Below are 20862 nucleotides of genomic sequence, written 5' to 3'. Positions count from 1 at the left end.
CTGTGCCAAACCCATGCTATGAAGCCCAGCTGTTGTTGTTGTTGTTGTTGTTGTTGTTACATTTATATCCCGCTCTTCCTCCCAGGAGCCCAGAGTGGTGTACTACATACTTGAGTTTCTCTTTCACAACAACCCTGTGAAGTAGGTTAGGCTGAGAGAGAAGTGACTGGCCCAGAGTCACCCAGCTAGTATCATGGCTGAATGGGGATTTGAACTCGGGTCTCCCTGGTCCTAGTCCAGCACTCTAACTGCTACACCATGCTGGCCCTTTGTTAAGCAAAGTTAAGGGAGCGATCGCTCACTTAACCCTGTTTAACTGACCCTGTTTATCTTGAGTTTTAAAAAGTGACCTGTTTAACTCAGTGCTGGTGCTGAGACACTGAGGGATGCCCACACATCACTGGGGGGATACCACAATGTGGTGCATGCGAGTGCATTGTGGGATTTAAGGAGGCTGGGACAACGCAGATTGTCAGGCAGCGGTGCATTGTCTGGGCTCACAATCTGCGTGCCTGGCAACTGGGACCTGGTCATCTGCAGGGTAGCCAAGTTTCTGTAGCCTTTCTCCCTGTGTGTCCTCCCGCCTGGGTCACTGATCATGGGAAAGGGCCCAATGTGCAGATATGGCTTCTGTCCTTTTTGTCCCTGTGTAGAATACTTTAACTTTTACCTATCCTTAGTATGCACTTCTGCTCCTCGCAATTATTGTGCACTTCTATGCATTTGGGCGGTGGGGGGGGGACTTAGAAGTTTGGTTTCAAAAGAATGGCATATTTTCAGATAGATACTCACTGAGCCAGTGTGGTATAGTGGTTAGAGTGCTGGACTAGGACCGGGGAGACCCGAGTTCAAATCCCCATTCAGCCATGATACTAGCTGGGTGACTCTGGGCCAGTCGCTTCTCTCTCAGCCTAACCTGTTGTTGTGAAAGAGAAATTCAAGTATGTAGTACACCACTCTGGGCTCCTTGGAGGAAGAGCGGGATATAAGAGTGTGTGTGTGTGTGTGTGTGTGTGTGTGTGTGTGTGTGTATTCTAGTCTTAGGACTAAATTAGATGTGATGGCAGTAGTTCTGTGTGATTCAGTTAGGGATGGGTGGAACACATTGATTTCATTCCATTTCTATGCAGTCCACACTGGTAGTATTTAATGTTCTGTGCAGGAGCGGTCCAAGACATTTTGCTGCCTGAGGCAAATATGACCCCTCCCCCCAAAAAAAGTCTGTGGCTCAATGCTCAGCATTCTCAGAGGGTGCTCCCAAGGCAGTGGCGGTAGCACGCAAGCACACGCAGACTGTGCCACCAAGCCAGGCGGTGGGGGCAGGGACCTTCCTATCTCAAGTCAGGGGATGGAGGGAGGAGAGATGTACACCAGTGGGGCAAGGAGGAGAAAAAGAACAGCATGCTCCAGCAGTACAAGGAAGGGTGGTGGCAGGGGGCAGCATGGGGGCCGGGGCCTGGAACTTGCCACCCCCTTGCCTCTCTCCCTGCATCCATGCCTGCCTCGTGGAATGTTTTCCCTGGGTCTGTGGAAATGACATCTGTTTGCTGGGTTTTTAAAATCTGTCTTTTAAACATATCCACAGTGAGCAAAGAATGCCGTGGTTCTATGTGCATTTTAGATGTATTCCTTTGTGTGTTCAAGCACGTAGATTTTTGTGTATGGTTTTTATTCTTCCCTTTTCCCTTTCTTGTTGTATTTGCATATGGAAGTTTTGCAGTGGAAATTTTCAAGCGCTCAGCAGATAACAGCGCGCGCGCACACACACACACACACACACACACACACACTGTGGAGATATTTCAGAAATGGTGCTGCTCTTCTGATGTGACGTGCAGTGTGGAGGGCGATACACTCAGTGGAGTCAGCATGTGTGTGTGTGTGCTGTGCAGTGGACAGAGAGGGATACAGAATCAGCCAATGATGTCTGAAGGCAGGGCAGAATGGCACAGCAAAAGGCTCTGCTCAGTTGTAACCCAACAAAAATGCATAGTATTGCATACTATAATATATGGTATACTATATTGTTTGTTTGTTTGTTTACATTTATATCCCACTCTTACTCTGAGGAGCTCAGAGCAGTGCACATGGTTATGTTTATCCTCACAACAACCCTGTGATGTAGGTTAGGCTGAGATATACATGACTGGCCCTTGAGTTTCATGGTTGAATGGGGGTTTGAACTTGGGTCTTCCCGGTCCTAGTCCAGCACTCTAACCACTATGGTATGCTGGCTCTCTCTCTAGTGGGACATAGGACAACACGTTTAAAAATATATATGTTTATGTACAGCACGACATAGGTTGTTTTGTACTGAAATGCAGTTGAAGATAAATTCATGAGCATCTTCAGTTTAACCACTGGAGAGCTATATACAGTTTAAGCTGAAATGTGCACATATGCTGATCCATTCTAACAGAGAATCTACACATATCTGGTCCAGCATCCTGTTTCCCACAGTACCAGAGCTCAGCTGATAAGAAAAAACATTCAAGGATAGAAGTTGCAGAGATGTCTACCATGAGTAGGAAGGAGAGTTCTGTTTTTATCACTCCTACACCCCTTTTGCTGTTAGGTGATGAGGTTGTACAAATGACCAAAATTACCTGTCCTGGGGAGGGCTTGGGGGAAGCCTCCCCGCCTCCCCCCATCAATGATCCAGAGCCCAACCAGAGGCTCTGCCACTCTTGTGCCCACATGAGCAACAGGGCGGCAAGTGGCACAGCAGTGGGGGGGGGGGGGGAACGTCCATCCTCCAGGTAGCCCACAATGCACTGCATGAACAGTGCAATTCATTTGGGGAACTTTCTCCTGCTGGGCTGCTCCTTCTTCCTAGCTCTATGAACACTCAGGCTCCAAGTGTTCGCATGCCTGGGCGGTGAGATAGAAGGGTGCACATGCATGCTTCTGCCTCACAGATCCCAGCTGTTCTCAAGACCAGCTGTGGTAGAGCTACACTAGCCTAGGAAGAGCTGGTTGTGAACAACCTCACTATATGACTCCAACTGTCTTTCTGTGAGATTGGATTAGTTGTCTGCTTAAATACATGGAACTGCGGTCAGCCCTTTAATCCTGCAAACATTATTGTGGTTTCCAGTGTTTTACGATAAGGGGGCTTTAGAAGTGAGGACAAAGGTGCAGATAATCCATTTCTAAGCCTTGAAGATCTGGAGCTACTCACCCTCCATCATCAGCCCTAAAAGGTACTGTCATCAAAGACTTTAAGGCCATTCACATGCCTGGTAGTTGGGCATGTACCTCCCCCCCAGATGATCCATATGCTGCTCTTCAGTGAGCCATTGCACACACCCACAATCTGTGCTGCTCCCGGTGTTGGGATTTTGCCATAGACATTGTCTCAGGTCTTTGTATGGGGCATGCTTCTCTACGTGTATGTCTCTATGTATTGGCTTGGGAGGTGGAGTCAAAGTTTGTTTGTCTGCTCCTTACTTGCTGCCTTTAATTCAAACTGAGAGGTTCTCCCTCTCAGTAAGTTTATTGGGGTTTTTCTCAGTCTATGTTTTAGTTAGTAATAAATATCAAATTCTTGTTTCTAAGGTTAATGCTGCTTCCTGTTCAATTACATGGAGGAAAAGTAATTTCTCTGCAACACCCAGCATTGCGGATCTCTGGAGGCCAGGAAAACAAGTCCCAGCCCCTAGATATCCTTGAAGTAGTAGTAAGCAGTTACTATTACTATTCCTACTACTACTTCAATGCACCACACAAGCCGCACAGTGTATTCAAGGATTCCCCCTCGTGTCAGGCCCTCTAGGTCCCTGGCTCTGTGTATGCTTGGACTGCCTGGAGGTAAAAGCCTGGATAAAAATATAGGGCTACCAGGGGAGCCTTGATCTCGTCCTTGATCCTGGCACTGCACACAAGTGTAGGCTGCCCTAAGCTGAGTAGGCCTGCTTGTGAGCACAGCCTCTTTTTCTGTTTCTTAGGACCATAACTAGGGATATAGAGAAATCATCTGGGGAAAGTCTCCAATGCTTCTCTTTGGAAAGAACCCTGAAAGCCCTCTTTGAATTTTAGGTTCTCCATGGAGGAACCCTGACATTATTTTTCTAATTTACTTTGATGAAATTTTGGTTCCATTTCCATAGTTTGGGAACTTTAGTCTCAGTTCTGGAGAATCTTGTTCACAGACTCCTGGCCTACTCAGGGGAGGACAAAGATGATGTTGTTCTGATCAGATTTCCTTTCCTTGTTTGCTTTTTGCTTGCCCAGAAAGCACTGCTTGGAGGACCAGTGGAGGAGGTGGGGTACTGGCCTGGCCTCTTCTCCTTACTGCTGCACAGCCAGGCACAGAGCCAGCTGAGCGGTGGCCTGGGTCCAGGTCTGGCCCCACCCGGAGGCCCCTCTGATGATGTCCCGTATGCACAATGTCATGAACATGGGGTGTGCCTGAGCTTCGAGAAAATCCAGAGAGGGAGAGAAAGGGAGAATAGATGCTTTCAGGCAGCAAGCACTGCCTAAAATTATAATTATAATTACTATCTATCTATCTATCTATCTATCTATCTATCTATCTATCTATCTATCTGTCTACACACACACACACACCACCCAAACTTGCGTCTCTGGGTGTAAATGACAGGGAAGCGCTTGCTTGGGCTCTTCGGAGCTCGAGGCCATGCCCCCTTTGTGTGCAAAGGGGCCGTGGCCTCAAGCTCCCAAGAGCCCAAGCAAGCATTTCCCTGTCATTTCAGACAGAGCTTGCTACCTGAAAGCATCTATTCTCCCTTTCTCTTTCACCGGAGGGAGAGAAAGGGAAATAGATGCTTTCAGGCAGCAAATGCTGTCTCAAGAGGACGGGCAAGTGCTGGCTCGGGGCTCTTAGTAGCCTGGGTGTGGGCAGGGGAGCCCAAGCCACAAGCCCCCTGGGGAGCCACAAGCCCCCTCGAGCTCTTCCAGAGTCTGAGCCATGCCCCCCTTGGGACTTCAGTGGCCCCTACCATTTGCAGCCCAGGCTTTTTGAACCTGTTTGCACAATAGTGGCTACGCCTCTCTACATAGCTGTTGAAGCTGAAGTGCAGCCTGGCTCATCACCCTGAGAGCTGTGCTTTCTAGGGCTGCCTGAGACAAGGTGGGAAGTACATCCCTTCTCCTTTTTTTCCTCCCATGTCCTTCCTCCTATGTCTTTCCTTCCTTCCTTCCTTCCTTCCTTCCTTCCTTCCTTCCTTCCTTCCTTCCTTCTCCCACCTGGTTGAAGACCTCTTTGAGGACTTTGCCACTGGCCTGCTCTCTGTCCCTGTTGGGACCAGGCAAAGCCAGTGCACCATACCATTCCTACAGCAGTTGCTGCTCACACATTTGCCCAACAACCACAGCTAGACAAAACTAAAGACTCCCCACAGTTTGCTGCATTTGCCGAAAAAACAAAATAGAGATGTTCCATCATTGTAGCAGTAAATTTCATGAATTAGGCGAAGACTTCCTTATTTGTCTTCAGAGAGTCTCGAAAGGCACTAAATGCCTTTGCAAATAAAAACAGAAACTGAACATTAGGATTTGATTGCATATATTTAGGCAAATTAATACCATTTATACAGATCAGAAGTTATACTTCAAAGTCTTATCTTGAGCAGTAGCCAGTCCGCCCCTTAGACAGGGCGAGTGGGGCAATTGCCCCCCAGGCCAGCCCCACACTCTACCAGGCCCCGTGGCCGAGCCCAGCCACCCCTGCATTCCCAGTCAGCTGCTTCTCCTCACCCCCCGCCTTCCAGTAGCACACACAGCACTAAGAAGTTTGATCGCCTCCCTCCTCATTAGAGCACAGAGAGAGGTGATCGAACTTCCCAGCCCAAGCCATGTGAACTGGATACTAAAGGAGAGGCCCACAGTGTAGAGGAGCACACAGGCGCACTTTGGTGGAGCCACTGGCATGCATCAAAAGAAGCTCCTCAAAAGGGGGTGTGAGCAGCTCAGCACTTTGGATGTAGGGCAGAAGGTACTAGACGAAGCAGTGGGCACATGGACTGCCTTGATGTTGGAGAGGCACTCTCTACAAATATGGGGTGCCTTGGGTAGAAAGTTGATGGGGAGCTGGAGGTATCTAAATCACATGGTGCTGGGAAGTTTAGTTGCTACTCTCCTTGCTGGAATGAGGAGGGAGGTGATTGAATTCCTTAGTGCTGGATGTGGTACTGGAGGGCGGGGGCAAAGAGCACCAGTGAAGGAGGAGTGTGGCTGAAGGGGAGTGCCGCTCACCCCCAGCCCTGCACCCTCCTAGGGATGGTCCCGGTTAGCCAGCAATGACATCAGCAATGAGGGCTGTTTGCTAATAACTTTTTCCACACAGGATTTTGTGGCAAGACTCAGGCAAGTAGCAAAGAGATAATGTCCTGAAGCATAAAGGCTGATGGTTACGCCTTTCCAATATCATTGACACAACTGCGGGTGATATTCCTATTACTCCGATCTCACTTTCCTCCTTTCTTAAAAAAAAAAAATCCCTCAGTGTTCTGTAGATTCACATTGACTTACTCCTTATGACTTTCTTATGCTACACATCTGCCAATCGGTTGCATCTTGCTGTCTGCAGTTACAATGATTTAATAGCTATCCAAAAGGTGGTTTCCTTACTTGAAACTTTCTCCAGATGCTTTTGACGGATTGACAAGCCTCTCAGGGGCCAAAACAGAAAGGCAGTCTCATTTATCCCTGCGTCGGTAGATCCTGTTAGCGAGGGTCTTGGCAGCTGGAGCAGTTCTTAAGTATAAATCAGTTGATGCTGACAGTTCTTTCACAGACTCCACAGTTCCTGATTAGTAAACACCCTGCTCTGGAAGGCTGCCTTCTTTCTCTGCAGTGAAAAAGACTCCATAGCCTCCCTTTCCTTCCATAAAGTGTGGGTCAGTGAAATGGAAAACCTCTTCTATGAAAGGCACTTAATGTTACCAAAGAACAACTCAAACCAAGAGCTGAGGAGCTGCCCTTTATGTATTAGCACGAGCAGAAGCTGTCCCACTGCCTCCATATGCACATGTAGGCTAATGCCTGAAGAGCAATTTGTGCACTTTGTTCCCAAGTTCCTGTGAGCTGAGAGCTGATTCAGAGCTACACTGGATGTAATGTTACTGTTTGATATAGAGATTTTAAATAATAATAATAATAATAGAGATATTTTATTTTTATATTGAATATTTGTACTTTTAATTTGTATTTTAATTGTGCATTGTTTTAATTATATTGTAAACCACTTCGAGATTATTTTAATGAAAAGTGATATAGAAATGGAACAATAAATAAATAAATAATGGAGCTGGTGCTACTTGTTTCTGCACAAATCTGTCCTATTCCTTACTTTTAAAAAATGCATTAATCATGAGCCCTTCGGAGACAAGATTATTGAGATTTTTTTAAAAAAAAAAAAGATTGCAAGGCAATCTGAGGCGGTGGGATAGAGCCAGATTGGATAGAAATCAAATAAATAAATAATACTCATATATAAAACAAGGGAAAGAGTCTAATTCAGGGATGTAGCAAGGTTGGAGTGGACCCTGGGATAAAAAGTGAAGATGGGACCCTGTGTCCCCCCCCCCCTCCTTTTCCATCATCTTCTTCTTCAGAGCAGTGGGAGAAGGAGAGAAAAGATCAAGCTGTCACTCAGCTGGCAGGACCCCTCTCTGTCAAGGACCAGGGACATCCCACAACCCCCGATTCAATTATAGCTATGTCCCTACTCTAATTTTCACATCAAAGGGGGTGGGCAGATGGGGGAAGGTGATCCCTCTCACACTTTATGTCCTGGACACAATCTGTCACCCAGGCACCTTTCTCCCAGCCCAGCTCATTTCTGGTATCACGGCTGAGCTGGGAGACAAACAACTTTGTCAGTATTTGTCGGCAGTTGCTACCAACTTGTCTGGTGGCTTCTTGGGAATGGGCCTTCTCCATTGCTGCCCCTGGACTTTGGAATGCACTCCCTGTTGAAATAAGAGCCTCCCCATCTCTGGCAACTTTTAAAAAGGCACTGAAGGCACTTCACCCAGGCTTTTAATTAGATGTATAGTTTTAAAATCTTTAATACTGGGTTTAATTTTTTTTTAATGGTTTTAATTGTAGACCTTCCAGAGACACAAGTTTGGGGTGGTACAGAAGTATTTTAAATAAATAAAAATAACAAAAGTAGGGGGGAGGTAACTGGGAAGGATTTGGCTCTGCTCACTCACATGCCCCACTGTACATATGTTCCAAGTAGGGAACATATGAGATAAGAGAAGTGTTATCAGCATATTGCTAGCATTTTATTCTAAAGCTCCAGTTGATCTCCTCCAGCAGCTTCCTATAGAAACCCAGAGTAGAAGAGCTGGGCTACTCAGGTCTGGAGCGGCCAGGAGTGGAGAGCTCCCAGCTCTCCAGACAACATGAGGCAGCTCGTGTTGTGTGAACTTATAAGATTCGTGTGTGCTTAAAGTAATATTTAGTTTGACCCACAGATGAGTACCCTTTTGTCAAAATCATAGAAAGTCACCCTAAGATTTTTAGGAGGAGGAAAGAATTAGAACATGAACATCTGCAATCTTGCACCTAATTGTATGCACATAAGACTATTCTGTGGGTTTATTTATGCATAGTTGAACATAATATTTTCTTAGTGCATTGTTTCATCTTTGATTTTAGGGTTTTTTCCCTGTTTTGTTTTGTTCCTCAGAAGCTAGCTAGTTAGACTTTTAAAACATAACCATGAAAATTCAGCAGGCATCTGGCATAACTTGTTTACGGTAACTTTTACAGCTGGCCATTAATTTTCATGATAACTACAACATTCTTTACCTTCCAACAAAGGAAAAATTCAGTTCAGACTCCTCATTTAAATGCAACCTCCCTCATTCCTCCCTACCAACATCTGCATAAACAATTCCCTACATTTGCAGAGATTCCACAGATTTGGCCAAGTAAGGCTTTTGGTTTGGCTGACTCAATTAACATTCTGTTTGTTTGTAAGTTGGTTGGTTGGTTTTGCAATGCAGTAACTCTATTGAACGTTAACTCTGGAATGAAATTTGGTACAGACATTTAGGACACTTGTCAAATTCAAATCCCAGACGGATCTTTTTACCCATTTTCAAGGGTGGGGAAGAGAAATATGCAAAAACAATTTTATGTGTAGTCGATGGCTGCATTCACATGGAACCTCAGATTCAATGCACCTGCGGTTCTGCTCCCCCCACCCCCGCTCCCCTGTCCACATTCTGACATAATGGAGAGGCTCTCTGCAGTCATGGAGACTGCAGAGAGGAGGAGGAACTGGCTCTGTGGGCTTCCTTCTAGCATGAAGGACAGCCCACACAGCCAATCACAGCTGGAGAGAGGGAGGAGCTTGCTCCCTCAACTCCAGTTTCAGACAGCCCAGCCTGCAGTTCTGCATTTGGGTGTACTGCAGGCAGCTGTTAACCTCAGATAGGAGTGACAAAACTCACTACAACCTGAGGGTTAGTAGAGAGCAAAAAGAGAGAGTTTGGAGAGCAAAATCTCATGTCTCTCTCCATGCAGGGCCAGAGTTTCACGCTTTCAGATGTACAGGTTTGGCAACCCCTGGCCCCGTCAACTCTGGTTTCCGGTTACATGTGAATGGGGCCTATGTGTTATCTGACTCAAATCCTCTTGAACATGCTGCTGTAGTGTTAGTGATTATGTATATTATGTGAGTTCCTACACGTGGGTGGAGTGCTTCAATTATGCCTTAAGTAATATAGTAGACCAGATAAGGAGCTGTCCTATGTATGTGTGGTTGTTATTTACTTATTTATTTATTTATTTATTTATTTATTTGTCAATCATGTTTTTATACCACCTGATATGTACATCTCCATCATGGGGTCATGACTCAGGCCACACAGAGGCCCATTGCACTTGTGCAGCAGCCTCCAAAATGGCCATTGTGAGGGGGAAAGGCCTGGAAGAGGCCAAAGAATGCCTAAACCAGATAATTTTTGGCATGAGGAAGTAGGCTTGTGCATTTCGATTCGGGTACAAAATGTTTTGTGCCCGAAAATGGCAATTTTGGAGGTTTTGTAACCAAAACAAAATCAAGAATTAAAAAAACAGAGATTTTTGTTTCCAAATTGAAATGACTGTGTTTCGGACAGAATGCATCGGAAAAGCACTGAAATTGAAATTGACTTCTCTGACTCTTTCCACTCCAGCTGAGGCACTGAGTTATTAGCAGAAGATAAGATATGCAAAAAGCTTTTGAGCTTGAATGATTTAGTTATGTATGTGTTGCATTCAGTGTGATTGAAATGCAAACTGACCTTGCAAAGGGATTTGGAAGACAGCATTTTGAGACAGAAATACCCCAATATCTTTGGGAGCTCAATGCAATTCCAAAGCTCTTGCTAAAAGCCATGGTATAAATTGTGTGGAGTTTTTTGAGAAGCTTGTTAGGAAAGTTCTGAAATTACACAGGTTTTTCTTTCCAAAGGTTTAGAATGAATCTCTTGACTTGCTCAGGGGTCTTTTGAAGAGCTATTTTGTTTTTCTTCTGATTTTTATGAGTTATAGTGGTGTCTACGTTTTGTTGCCCAAGTTGAGCAGTCTAATGTAATTTAGGCCACAATGTAAGTTTGTGGGACATGATTTCTAAGCCAGTGGTTAACAACTTTTGCCATTGCAGGGACAGGTCATCCACATGGGGCTACAGGAGACAAAAGGAGGGGGTAGGTGGGGAATACCCCGTCAATCTACTGACATCCCCAGGAATCTTAATTGCTTCTCTCTTTCTTGTAACCATGATCCATGGTTTTTCACTCTCTTAAATGCAGTGATGATAAATCTCAACAATTCTGAACAGTAGGCTGATTTGTTTGGGCTATGGCTCACTCCACTTCAGTTAAATGAACATTTGAAGCTGTTCCAAAGTACCAAGGCAGTTCATTGGTCTATCTTACTATCTCAAATAACCTGCGGTCACTGTTCCATGGGGAGGGAGTGTTTTTATTGAAAGATTGCTTGAATCCACAAATGGTTTGTGCTGCTGTGCTAGTGTCACAGGGACAGGCTCTCGCCCGCTGCAAAATTCTCAAATAACTGTGTCAAAAAATTAAGTGTCGTCGTTGTTCATCATTCTCTTCAGTCTTTCAACTTGTTTATGTGGGGCTTCAGGGGCAAAACAGTGGGTTGGGTGGCAGTGCACCAAGGGTGGTGCACCCAGATTCCAAATAGGGCAAAGGACTGATTTCTTAGGAATTTTTGAGGTTTACGCGTCTTTAAGATTTTTTCCCATAGGGAATAATGGAGGTTTCGGCAGCCCCATAACTCCACCTGTGGGGCACTGGGATGGCCCGAAGCGAGTGGTGTTGTAGTGCACAGAGGGTGCCAAACACGTCCCTGGATTGCTAACCCATTGGGGTCCTGGGCTTTGTTGTTTCTGAGGTGTTGAGTTTAGATTCTCTGGTAGCAAATGCAATTTTTAATGAAAAACCATGAATCCACTCTCATATACTTCTAGAGAATCTACTCTCAGAACAGCTCTAGAACAACAAAACCCTGTACTTCATGGGTTGGCAACCCATGTGGGAGGTTTGCACCCTATTTGCACTACACCACCACTTGCTCTGGGCCACCCCAATGCCCCTCAAGTGGAGTTATGGGACTGCAGGAACCTCCATTATACCCTACGAGGAAAATCTGAAAGTCGCGTAACTTCATTAATTCTTTAAAAATCAGCCCTTTGCCAAATTCCTCTGAGAATATAGTGGTAGATTCCTTGCACCAGTTGGGCACTACCACCAACCACACTCCACTCTGGGCCGCACCCACCCTCCTGCCCCGCGTGAAGCTATACTTTTCCTGAAACCTCCATCATACCCTATGGGGGAAATATGAAAGATGCGCAAAATTCAAAAATTCACCAAAAATCAGCAGTTTGCCCAATTCCTTTGAACTTCTTGTGGTTGCTTCCACTCATTGGGCACTTTAACCCACACCCACTCTTTTGTCCATGTGACCCATTTTTTAATCTGAATTAATTCAGATTTGGATTAATTCGGATACAAAACAAAACGGGTGATTCGGAAGGCTTAATTTCAGACAAAATACAAAATGGGGTTGATTCAGATTTGGTACAAATCAAAACAGAAAAAATACAAAACACGCAACCCTATGAGGAAGGCAAGCAGTGGGAGGGGGGACCTCTGTGCACACACACACACAACCTGTGGCACCAGAGAAGTGCACTAGAGGGGGTTAGTACTAAAATAATTGTGTGTGTTTTACTCATTAACCCCCCTCCCAACTGAACCTGAGAGGGTTTGATGGGGGGCAAAACTGAGCTGACCAATTCCTGTTTGGGTCTGGTTCAGACTCGAACCAAACCGGGCTAGCTGGTTTTATGCACACCCCTGGTAGGGGTTAGCTCACTCAGCGACATAGCTAGGCCAGCATCACTCAATGGGATGATGGTAGCTCAAGTTTCAAGGCCAAAGCAGGCAAAGGTTGCAGAAATGTCTTGCAACTAAGAACACCTATGGCCTTTCAGGGAACATCAGTTAAGTTCATCCTGCTCATGGTTAGTTCAGGGTTCCACATCAGAGTACAAAAGCAATTGGATTCAGGATGGTTCCAGTTTTAACCAAAGCAGCACATACAGACCTAGTACAATTAAGGTTATTAACATGACCAGAGATTGGGTAGGCAGGAAGGCAGGGACGGGCCTACCTCCCCCCTATATGAGTTGGTGGTATGTACAGTGCATTGGTGGGATGTACAGTGCATTAGTGGGGTGTACAGACCATGCACCCACATGATCCATGCTGCTTAAAGCGGTGTGGTTCTCCAGAGACCGAAACAATGTGTCTCAGCCTCTGGATATCACACAATACACGGCACGGCACTGGGGGAATCTCCCATGAGTCAGTGTCACGGCCTCGATCTCTGACAGCGAGGAGGAAGGGGAAGCTGTCAACTTTCCAGGCGATGCAGGAGTGTCTGAGGGGCAGAGCCCGGCTGTCAGTATTCATGAAACAGCTGTGGATAATGACTCTGAGCAGGCACAACAACCTAAGGCAGCAGAAATCGTGAAAGACCAATCGGAAGAAGAGCTATGCAACCAACCCCCGCTGACCCCCCAACAGCAGCGTGTCACGAGACGCAGGGATCAATTAGAGACTCTTAGGAAAAGCAAACACCTATTGCAGAGGGCTGATAAACCTTAAATCGCTGCCCGCTGGGAGCTCTCATGGCTTGCACTATATATCACGTCGTCAGTCAGCTACTCCCTGCTGAAAAACAACATTCATCACTATATGTCGACAGCGTGCAGCCAAGTCCGGTCGAGACCCTGACAGTCAGGTGCTCTAGGCACCCAACACTGTGTGTGCCTGAGCTGCAAGCAGCCTCAGCACACGCATCATCCCAGCCCCATGGTAGAGGGTGTACTTGCGCCCTCTAACCCCAGTACAAGGCCAGGTATAAAACCGGGCTTGGGGCTGTGATGGCACCAGGATTGGTCTCAGTCCTGGCCGTTCACACGAGCAGCCAAGCCCATGCTGGGCTTGGCTGCTTGTGTGCACAGCCTTCTAGTCTAGCAATAGTCTTGTGCACTGGATTTATTCTGTTTTTTTATATCATCTCATGGAAGTGTCTGCTTTCTTTGGAAACCCACAGAAAAGTTGACACCTACCTCTTTTATTTCAAAAAATAACTTCCCAAACTTCTTTAAAGAGAATTAAAAGCAAGTACAGATTTAGATATCAAGAAAGTGCATTGCTTTGCAGTCTTGTGACTGAAGAATACAAAGCCTCAACATGTAAAAGACTCCATAATATAACATACTTGTCAACATCTAAAACTAGACTTACCATTTTTCCATACCATATTTAAACTGCCAGCTACTGCTCAACAAATTACAACTGTTCAGTTCTGAGAATTGGCTGTTTGTTATTATAGCTTGTGATGGAATTATTTTCATTGTAAGATGGTAAATTATGGTATTGGGAAAATTTCACCAATTCAAAATTGAGTTAAAGTAGGAAAAATAATTGTTAAAATTAATGAAAGAGTGGTTAAAAATGGGATTTTCCCCATTGTGGGCCCATGAACATTTTTCATAGTTTCGGTATTGTGCTCTTTCCTTTCTTTGTTACATGCCAGGCACCACCACCCCTTTATCCTCTCTTTTTAACTATACATTAAATGCAGGTATTCCTAAATATATGTGTCCAATACATTCTAATGTTTATGGAGTGGAAAGAAAAGGGGCAGAGAAAAGTGTTTTCTCCTTTCACCCTCCCTCTCCACCCATCCTTCTTCACTCAATTCACTGAATTAGATCTACATGTGAAAGCCAGTGAGACTATCACTTGCTGGATCAGGAATCACAGATGTTAATGAGATGTGCACCTAAACAGACTGGAGATGCTGGAGTGCAGTGCAGATAGTCTATCTGCATTATACTGCTGCTTTCTATAGAATGAGTATCCAAATGCATATTCCATAGAAAGCCATGCAGGTGTGAAAAGTCATCTAACTAGAGGCAATCTGTGACAATACAGAATCTATACTTGGATGTGCATTTGGACACAAATCAAACGGAGGCCTGGCGTTTCTAATCCAGCTAATGCTACTTGGATCTGCTTTTTTGAATCAGGACACCTGGCTTTACAGAGCAGGGGCAATCCTTCCATGAGGAAAAGTGGGGTGACTGCAAGGGTGTGTGTGCATGTAAGTTGGGTGACATTTGGCCCCCTGCTTGAGGCCTTGGGCTGCTACTGCCACAGTGCCAGCTCTGGTGATATTTATTCTCAAGTTAGGAAGAGCTAACCCAAGCAGACCACCTTAAGTGGAGCAGCGGGGAAATGCTTGACTAACAAGCAGAAGGTTGCCGGTTCAAATCCCCACTGGTATGTTTCCCAGACTATGGGATATGTTTCCCAGACTATGGAAAACACCTATATCGGGCAGCAGCAATATAGGAAGATGCTGAAAAGCATCATCTCATATTGCAAGGGAGGCGGCAATGGTAAACCCCTCCTGTATTCTACCAAAGGAAACCACAGGGCTCTGTGGTCACCAGGAGTCGAAATCAACTCAACGATACACTTTACTGTAACCCAAGCAGAAAGCCTGCAGCTGGATTCTTCAGGTTCGGCCACATGGAACCAGTTGCTGCTTATGCCCTTTTGCTCAGTCCAGAAAGCCTCTAGTTCTAACATAGGGGTGTCATTGGGTCTTCTGTGGGGGAGAATTGGGTTAGGAGGACATACTTGAAGATGCACATTGCCCAAACCCAATGCTTTAAACTGCAAAGGGACATTCCTCTTCACTTCATTCCTTCCATGATCTGATGTGGGACAGCAGCGGCCGGTGCGGGCACCACTGGAGGAGCACCTTTAACTGTAAATTAGTAGGTGCTTACCTCTCCTCCTGCTGCACCTGAAAGGTGCTCAGAGCAGTGGAGCACCTCCAAACAGGTGCGAAGGCCAGCTGTGTGGCGGAGCCGATCCTCCACTGCAGTGGGTACTGGGGGGCCGCACCACTGCTCTGAACACCTTCCAGGTGGGGTGGGAGGAGAGGTAAGCACCTACTAATTTAAGGTAAAGGTGCCTCCTGCCAGCCATCCCCTGCAGCTCCTACACCCGCTGCCATTGATGTGGGGAGAAATTGAACCTGGTGGATGCATACCACATTCTTCCCTTCTCCTTGAATCTCAGCCTGGATCCGATAAGAGCTCATCCTACATGCTTCTCCTGCCCACATGCAAAGGCACATGCCTGGCTTTTTGTTCCTATTGGTTCTGATGCAACATTTTTTTTAAAAAAGTGACTGTGAGAGCAAAGAAATTAAAGACAAATTAGGTCAAAGAGCAGTAGCAGTCAAGATTTTGGTGAGGCCAGCCTTTCCCCCCTCAAATTGTATTTATTATTTATCCTGCCCTCATTGTTTTTTTCAAAGTGTTCAAGGCAATTTACAACAATTGCATTGACAGGAATAGAACAAAACTTAAAACATAAAATCCCATTTAGAATAACAGCACCAGAGCGAACAGAAGCAATCAATCATTCAAAGCCCAGGAAAGTAAAACGCATGTTAACGTTGTGCCTAAGGGTCAAACTAGATGCGCAGCTAATTGCTTGTGCTTAATCCCAGAAGTGCCTCTTGTGTAGCAAAAAGCAACCATGGGGGACCCCATTTAGACTGATTGTAGCACACAGGGAGGAAGGGGTTAGTATTTTCTCCTGGCACCTTTCTGAAACTGAAACTGAAACTGGCCCTTTCCAAAGCTGCTATTTGCTCTCAGAGTGGCTGTTGCTGCAAGTAACCACTTTGGGAATCAATAGCAGCTTTCAGTGGTGAGTTTTGGCAGGAAAAGGATTAACCCTTCCCTCCTCATATGCCATGGTCCCAGTCTGAATTCTCCTCCTACTCCCACAGCTGCTTTTAATTAGAGGACTTCTGGGATTAAACACGCCTCTTTAAAAAGCAATTGGCTGCAGATCAAGTTGCATCATAAGAGTTAACTCAGCTGCCAGCACTAAGTAGATGTTTTGGGGGAGGCAGTTCCATAACCAGGGCATCACCACAATGAAAGCCATCTTCCTGGTTGCCACCTGCTTAACCTCTGAATGTGGAGCCTCAGAAGATGATCTTAGAGAATGGGCAGGTTCACACAGGGAAGACACTCCTTCGGACACCCAGCCTACCCCTAACACTCTACTGGGCTGCATCAGATGTGCTATTTGCACAACAAGCATCAAAATTAGGGGACATTCACTGCATTCCAAATGAGAGAACATTCAGTGAAGCCAGAGTTCTTCATAATACATCCATTAGACCATTATAATACATCCATTAGAGAGGAAAGCTGGTCTTGTGGTAGCAAGCATGACGCATCCCCTTAGCTAAGCAGAGTCCACCCTGGTTGCATATGAATGGGAGACTAGAAGTGTGAGCACTGTAAGATATTCCCCTCAGGGGATGGAGCCACTCTGGGAAGAGCAGAAGGTTCCAAGTTCCCTCACTGGGTTCTCCAGGATAGGGCTGAGAGAGACTCCTACCTGCAACCCTGGAGAAGCCACTGCCAGTCTGTGAAGACAATACTGAGTTCGAATGGTTTGACTCAGTATGTAGCAGCTTCCCATGTTCCTATGTTCCTAGAGTCCTTAACAACTTTGGGAACTGCCTGCTGGGTTCTCGAGTGGTCTGTTAGGGAGTCATGGGTGGGGAATGCTAAGTATACTCTGTTGACCTTACTGGGGGAAAGGTGGGCTATAAATGTAATAAATAGATAATACACAATAACTAATTTAAGGGAAAAGACAATGTGACAATTGCCCATAAATGCAAAGATTTTTTTATTATTCATACATAGTTGCCAGCAGTGTCAATTAAAAAAAAAAAATTCCCCTCAGTGTATTTGGTGTTTCCCTTTTTAATAAACTTCCCTTTCAGTGTAATTATTATAAGTAGTTCAGTTGATAGACATATCCAGCTCATGGCAACTTCACCTTTGTTGCTGCTTGTTCAGAATGGGGACACACTTTACATAAGCATCTGAGCAAAGAGCTAAACTGATATGTATATTTGCAGCCAAACTTTTGGCTACATTCACACGTAACACGAAACTGGAGGTGAAGGGGCCTCTGGTTTCAATTTCCAAATGTCTGAATGCAAGCAACTGCAGTTATGGCAGAAAATGGACTCGGGGTTTCCCTTGTCAGACAGTGACTTGTAGCTTTTCATTTGTAGTGAGATTCGCTGCCTGGACCTCCAGTTCTGTGGTGCCAGCATTACATCTGGATGCTGGCACCGCAGTCTGGTTGTTTTGCAACCAGAGTTGAGAGAGGCAGCTCCTCCCTCGCTCCATCTGCTATTGGCTGCCGCGGCTGCCCTTTGATCAAGAAGGAAGCCCAGGCAGCCAGTTCCCCCTCCTCTCTGCATTTGTGACATCCGAATGTGGGTGGAGAGTGGAGCCACAGGTCCATTGAACCACGGTTCCATGTTACATGTGAATGCCGCCTTTGTGGTTGTCATGGTCCCTTGATTTAAAGCAGACTATCTTTGAAGTCTGGAAAGAATTTTCTCCAAGGTCAACCTGTTGAGAGGCTGCTTACAGCATTTACAAAAGGAAGGAGACCAGGCAGAACTAGCATCCTGACTTGCAAAATCAATGTATGTTTTGCTTGTGAAGTGAAACCTGAGTGAGTGAAAAAACAATTAAAGCACTGATGGAACACAGATATCTTCTGGTATCTCCCCCGCAAAGCATGCTTTACTTATGACAGCTCCTGTTCATGATTGATCTGTTGTTAGCTTCTGATTGGGGAAATACAACTGTTCAAGTGTTAAAAAATCTTTACCAGCAGAGTAAGTGACAGGATTAACAGAAGCCCCAGGGAACTGTCTTTGCAAGTGTGATAACAAAACAAGGGAGTGTCCATTGCCCAGTACAGCTATAGCAAATGCTTCATGGGTCAGTGTTAGAAAGCATAATCTCCCCCCACCCCTCCAAAAAACACAAAACAGCCTGGTTTACTAAAGTGATTAACATTGTATAATTTGCATGCTTTCATTTTAGAAATTTGTTTCAGTGACTGACATATGTTATCCTTTACTTTACAATTTTTTTGAAATGTATTCATTTTCCCTGTTGGGAAAAAAGTCATTCAAAACGATGGGGAGGGGGAGGGAGGCTGACATCCTTATTATGTTGTCATTAGAAAGACTACTGCTTTTCAAGGTCTGTGTCACCAAAGTGACAGACTAATACATTCTATTCTTACGTTTTAAATATCCTTGAGAGTACACCACACAGTTTATCTTGAAAAATAAAAGTCTGTTGGTGCATCAATGCTGGAAAAGATAGTGAGGAAAATTGGATTTTTCATATCTGTTGAAAACATATACACACATTTGGACACACAAATCTCATTTAGATGCATAAGAGTGTGTGTGTGTGTGTGTGTGTGTGTGTGTGTGTGTGTGTGTGTGTGAGAGAGAGAGAGAGAGAGAGAGAGAGAGAGAGAGTAAGTATAAATGCTATGAATATAATTTCAATCATAAACTTTCATCCAGAGACTACCATATGGCTAGACGACGCTTACAGCCAGAGGATTATCTGGTTAACTCAAATCTATATGTGAAATTCAAACCACCACCCACAACTACCATCCCAAGACATGCAGTGCTTTTTAATCCTTGCCCTCTTGGTTTTGCCAGGTTACCGTGCTTCAGTTATTGTAGAAGCCACAGCTGACAAAATTTCCCTGTTCGGTTCTAGAACCTAGATATTGCATCCCATATCCATTAGCTTCCCGGTTCATGATTCTTCACCAAACTTCCTTGCCTATGTGCCAGTACTACACAGTGATTCCCTCTCTGTCATAGTTTTGCACCCATTCTCTGCTTGTCAACTCCACATCTCCACAACTTTCAGTTCCTGCTTTCCAAGCCACTTGTCCACTTCCTTAAGCAACCCTGTCTCTTACCAATGTACCTAGCACTTCTCTCTTCCTTTCCCTGCCAGGACATACTGCCTGTCCCAGTTGTAAGCACTGTGAAGTTTCTTTAAAACCCGCTTTCTGAGTAACCTCATCTTGCCTTATTTCCTTTTCTCCTCTGCCCTTTTCCAGAAACCTCATTTTATGTTTATTCTTATATTTGTCTTTCTCAGTCCACTGCCTACTCTGTACTCTCCTTCAGCCTCATTGCCCCTTGGATCCCTGTCCCCTAGCTTCATTACATCCCAGGATGTCTGCCCTTGTGTACCTTTAATCCCAATGAAACTAACTTCTCCTTCCCTCACAGAAACTGGAGTGCACATTGTTCAGCTAAGCAACATGAGCAACTAACCATTCCATGCCACCACACCAGCTCAGCCAGTCAGTGTCAGATTCATTTCACAGCCTCAAAGACAATGTCATGTAGATTCTCAAGCAGTCATTATGGACTATTGCCAGGGCTCTGTTGTCGCCAGGAGTCAACACCGACTTGATGGCACAGTTTACTTTATATTGACTCCAGTTGCCTGAGTTTATATTGAGTTTACTTTATATTGACTCCTGAGACTTGTGGCATGCAAAAAGTTTACATGGATGGAAGCAAACACATTAAGTCCTCCCATGTAGCTGTATGTCCATGGTAAACAGGATCTAGCAATGCTAGTGTTGTTGTTATGGTTGTTATTTGCATTTTAAACTTAGCAGCAGATTTATAGCTGTATAGCTATCAGGAAAATAAATGGGTCAGTTGACCGCAGTCAGGAAGTGAATCACTCACATTGGTCAACACAAGGGGTGCACATCACCCTTGAAGTTTAAATACATGAAGATGTGTCCGACATATGAAATGACAACATTAAGAAACTAATGAGGGAACATTTCAGTCTCCCAGGACACTCTGTTGCTGACCTGAACATTACCATTCTTCTTCCAACAAAAGGACTTCAAAGGGAGGCTCCAGGATGAAATTGCTGAACTAGAATTTCCCCACAAATTTGATTCTGTTTAGTGCACACTTAATCAGAACTGTGGTTTTCCCCACTAGACGTGTTAAATTAGAGCAGCATAGCTAGAACCACCCAGAGATGAAAGTCTGGGCAGTATAGAAGTTTGATAGATAGATAGATAGATAGATAGATAGATAGATAGATAGATAGATAGATAGATAGATAGATAGATAGATAGCATTAACACATATAACTACTGTTGTGAATGGACCACTTTGTTCTGATCTTGAATACATTTGGGCTTTGCATTGAAGTGCCACAGCCCTACTGTACGTTTTGCATTTCTTGGTATTTTGACTACATGGTTTATAGTTTATTCTCTCTCGCTCGATCGCTCTCCCTCTCTCTCTCTCTCCCTCCCTCCCCCCCCCCCTCTCTCTTACTCACTCACTCACTCACTCACTCAC

General features: G+C 45.0%; 1 protein-coding gene across 8 annotated transcripts in view; it reads left to right on the top strand.

The window, feature by feature from the left end:
• SPAG16 (sperm associated antigen 16) overlaps window positions 1–20862 on the top strand; it is a 754101-nt gene that overhangs the window by 661236 nt on the left and 72003 nt on the right. The window contains exon 16 of one of the 8 annotated variants that reach the window (XM_053283354.1): window positions 3098–3171. The exons of the other annotated variants lie outside the window; for them this stretch is intronic. Within the exon in view, the coding sequence (XP_053139329.1) occupies window positions 3098–3156 (59 nt within the window). The 3' untranslated portion in view covers window positions 3157–3171. Of the gene's footprint in view, window positions 1–3097; window positions 3172–20862 lie in introns of those variants that run through there. 8 annotated transcript variants of the gene reach the window in all.

This window comes from Hemicordylus capensis, chromosome 1 (assembly GCF_027244095.1).
Source record: "Hemicordylus capensis ecotype Gifberg chromosome 1, rHemCap1.1.pri, whole genome shotgun sequence".
NCBI lineage: Eukaryota > Metazoa > Chordata > Lepidosauria > Squamata > Cordylidae > Hemicordylus > Hemicordylus capensis.
This window is presented reverse-complemented; position numbering and strand designations above follow the sequence as displayed.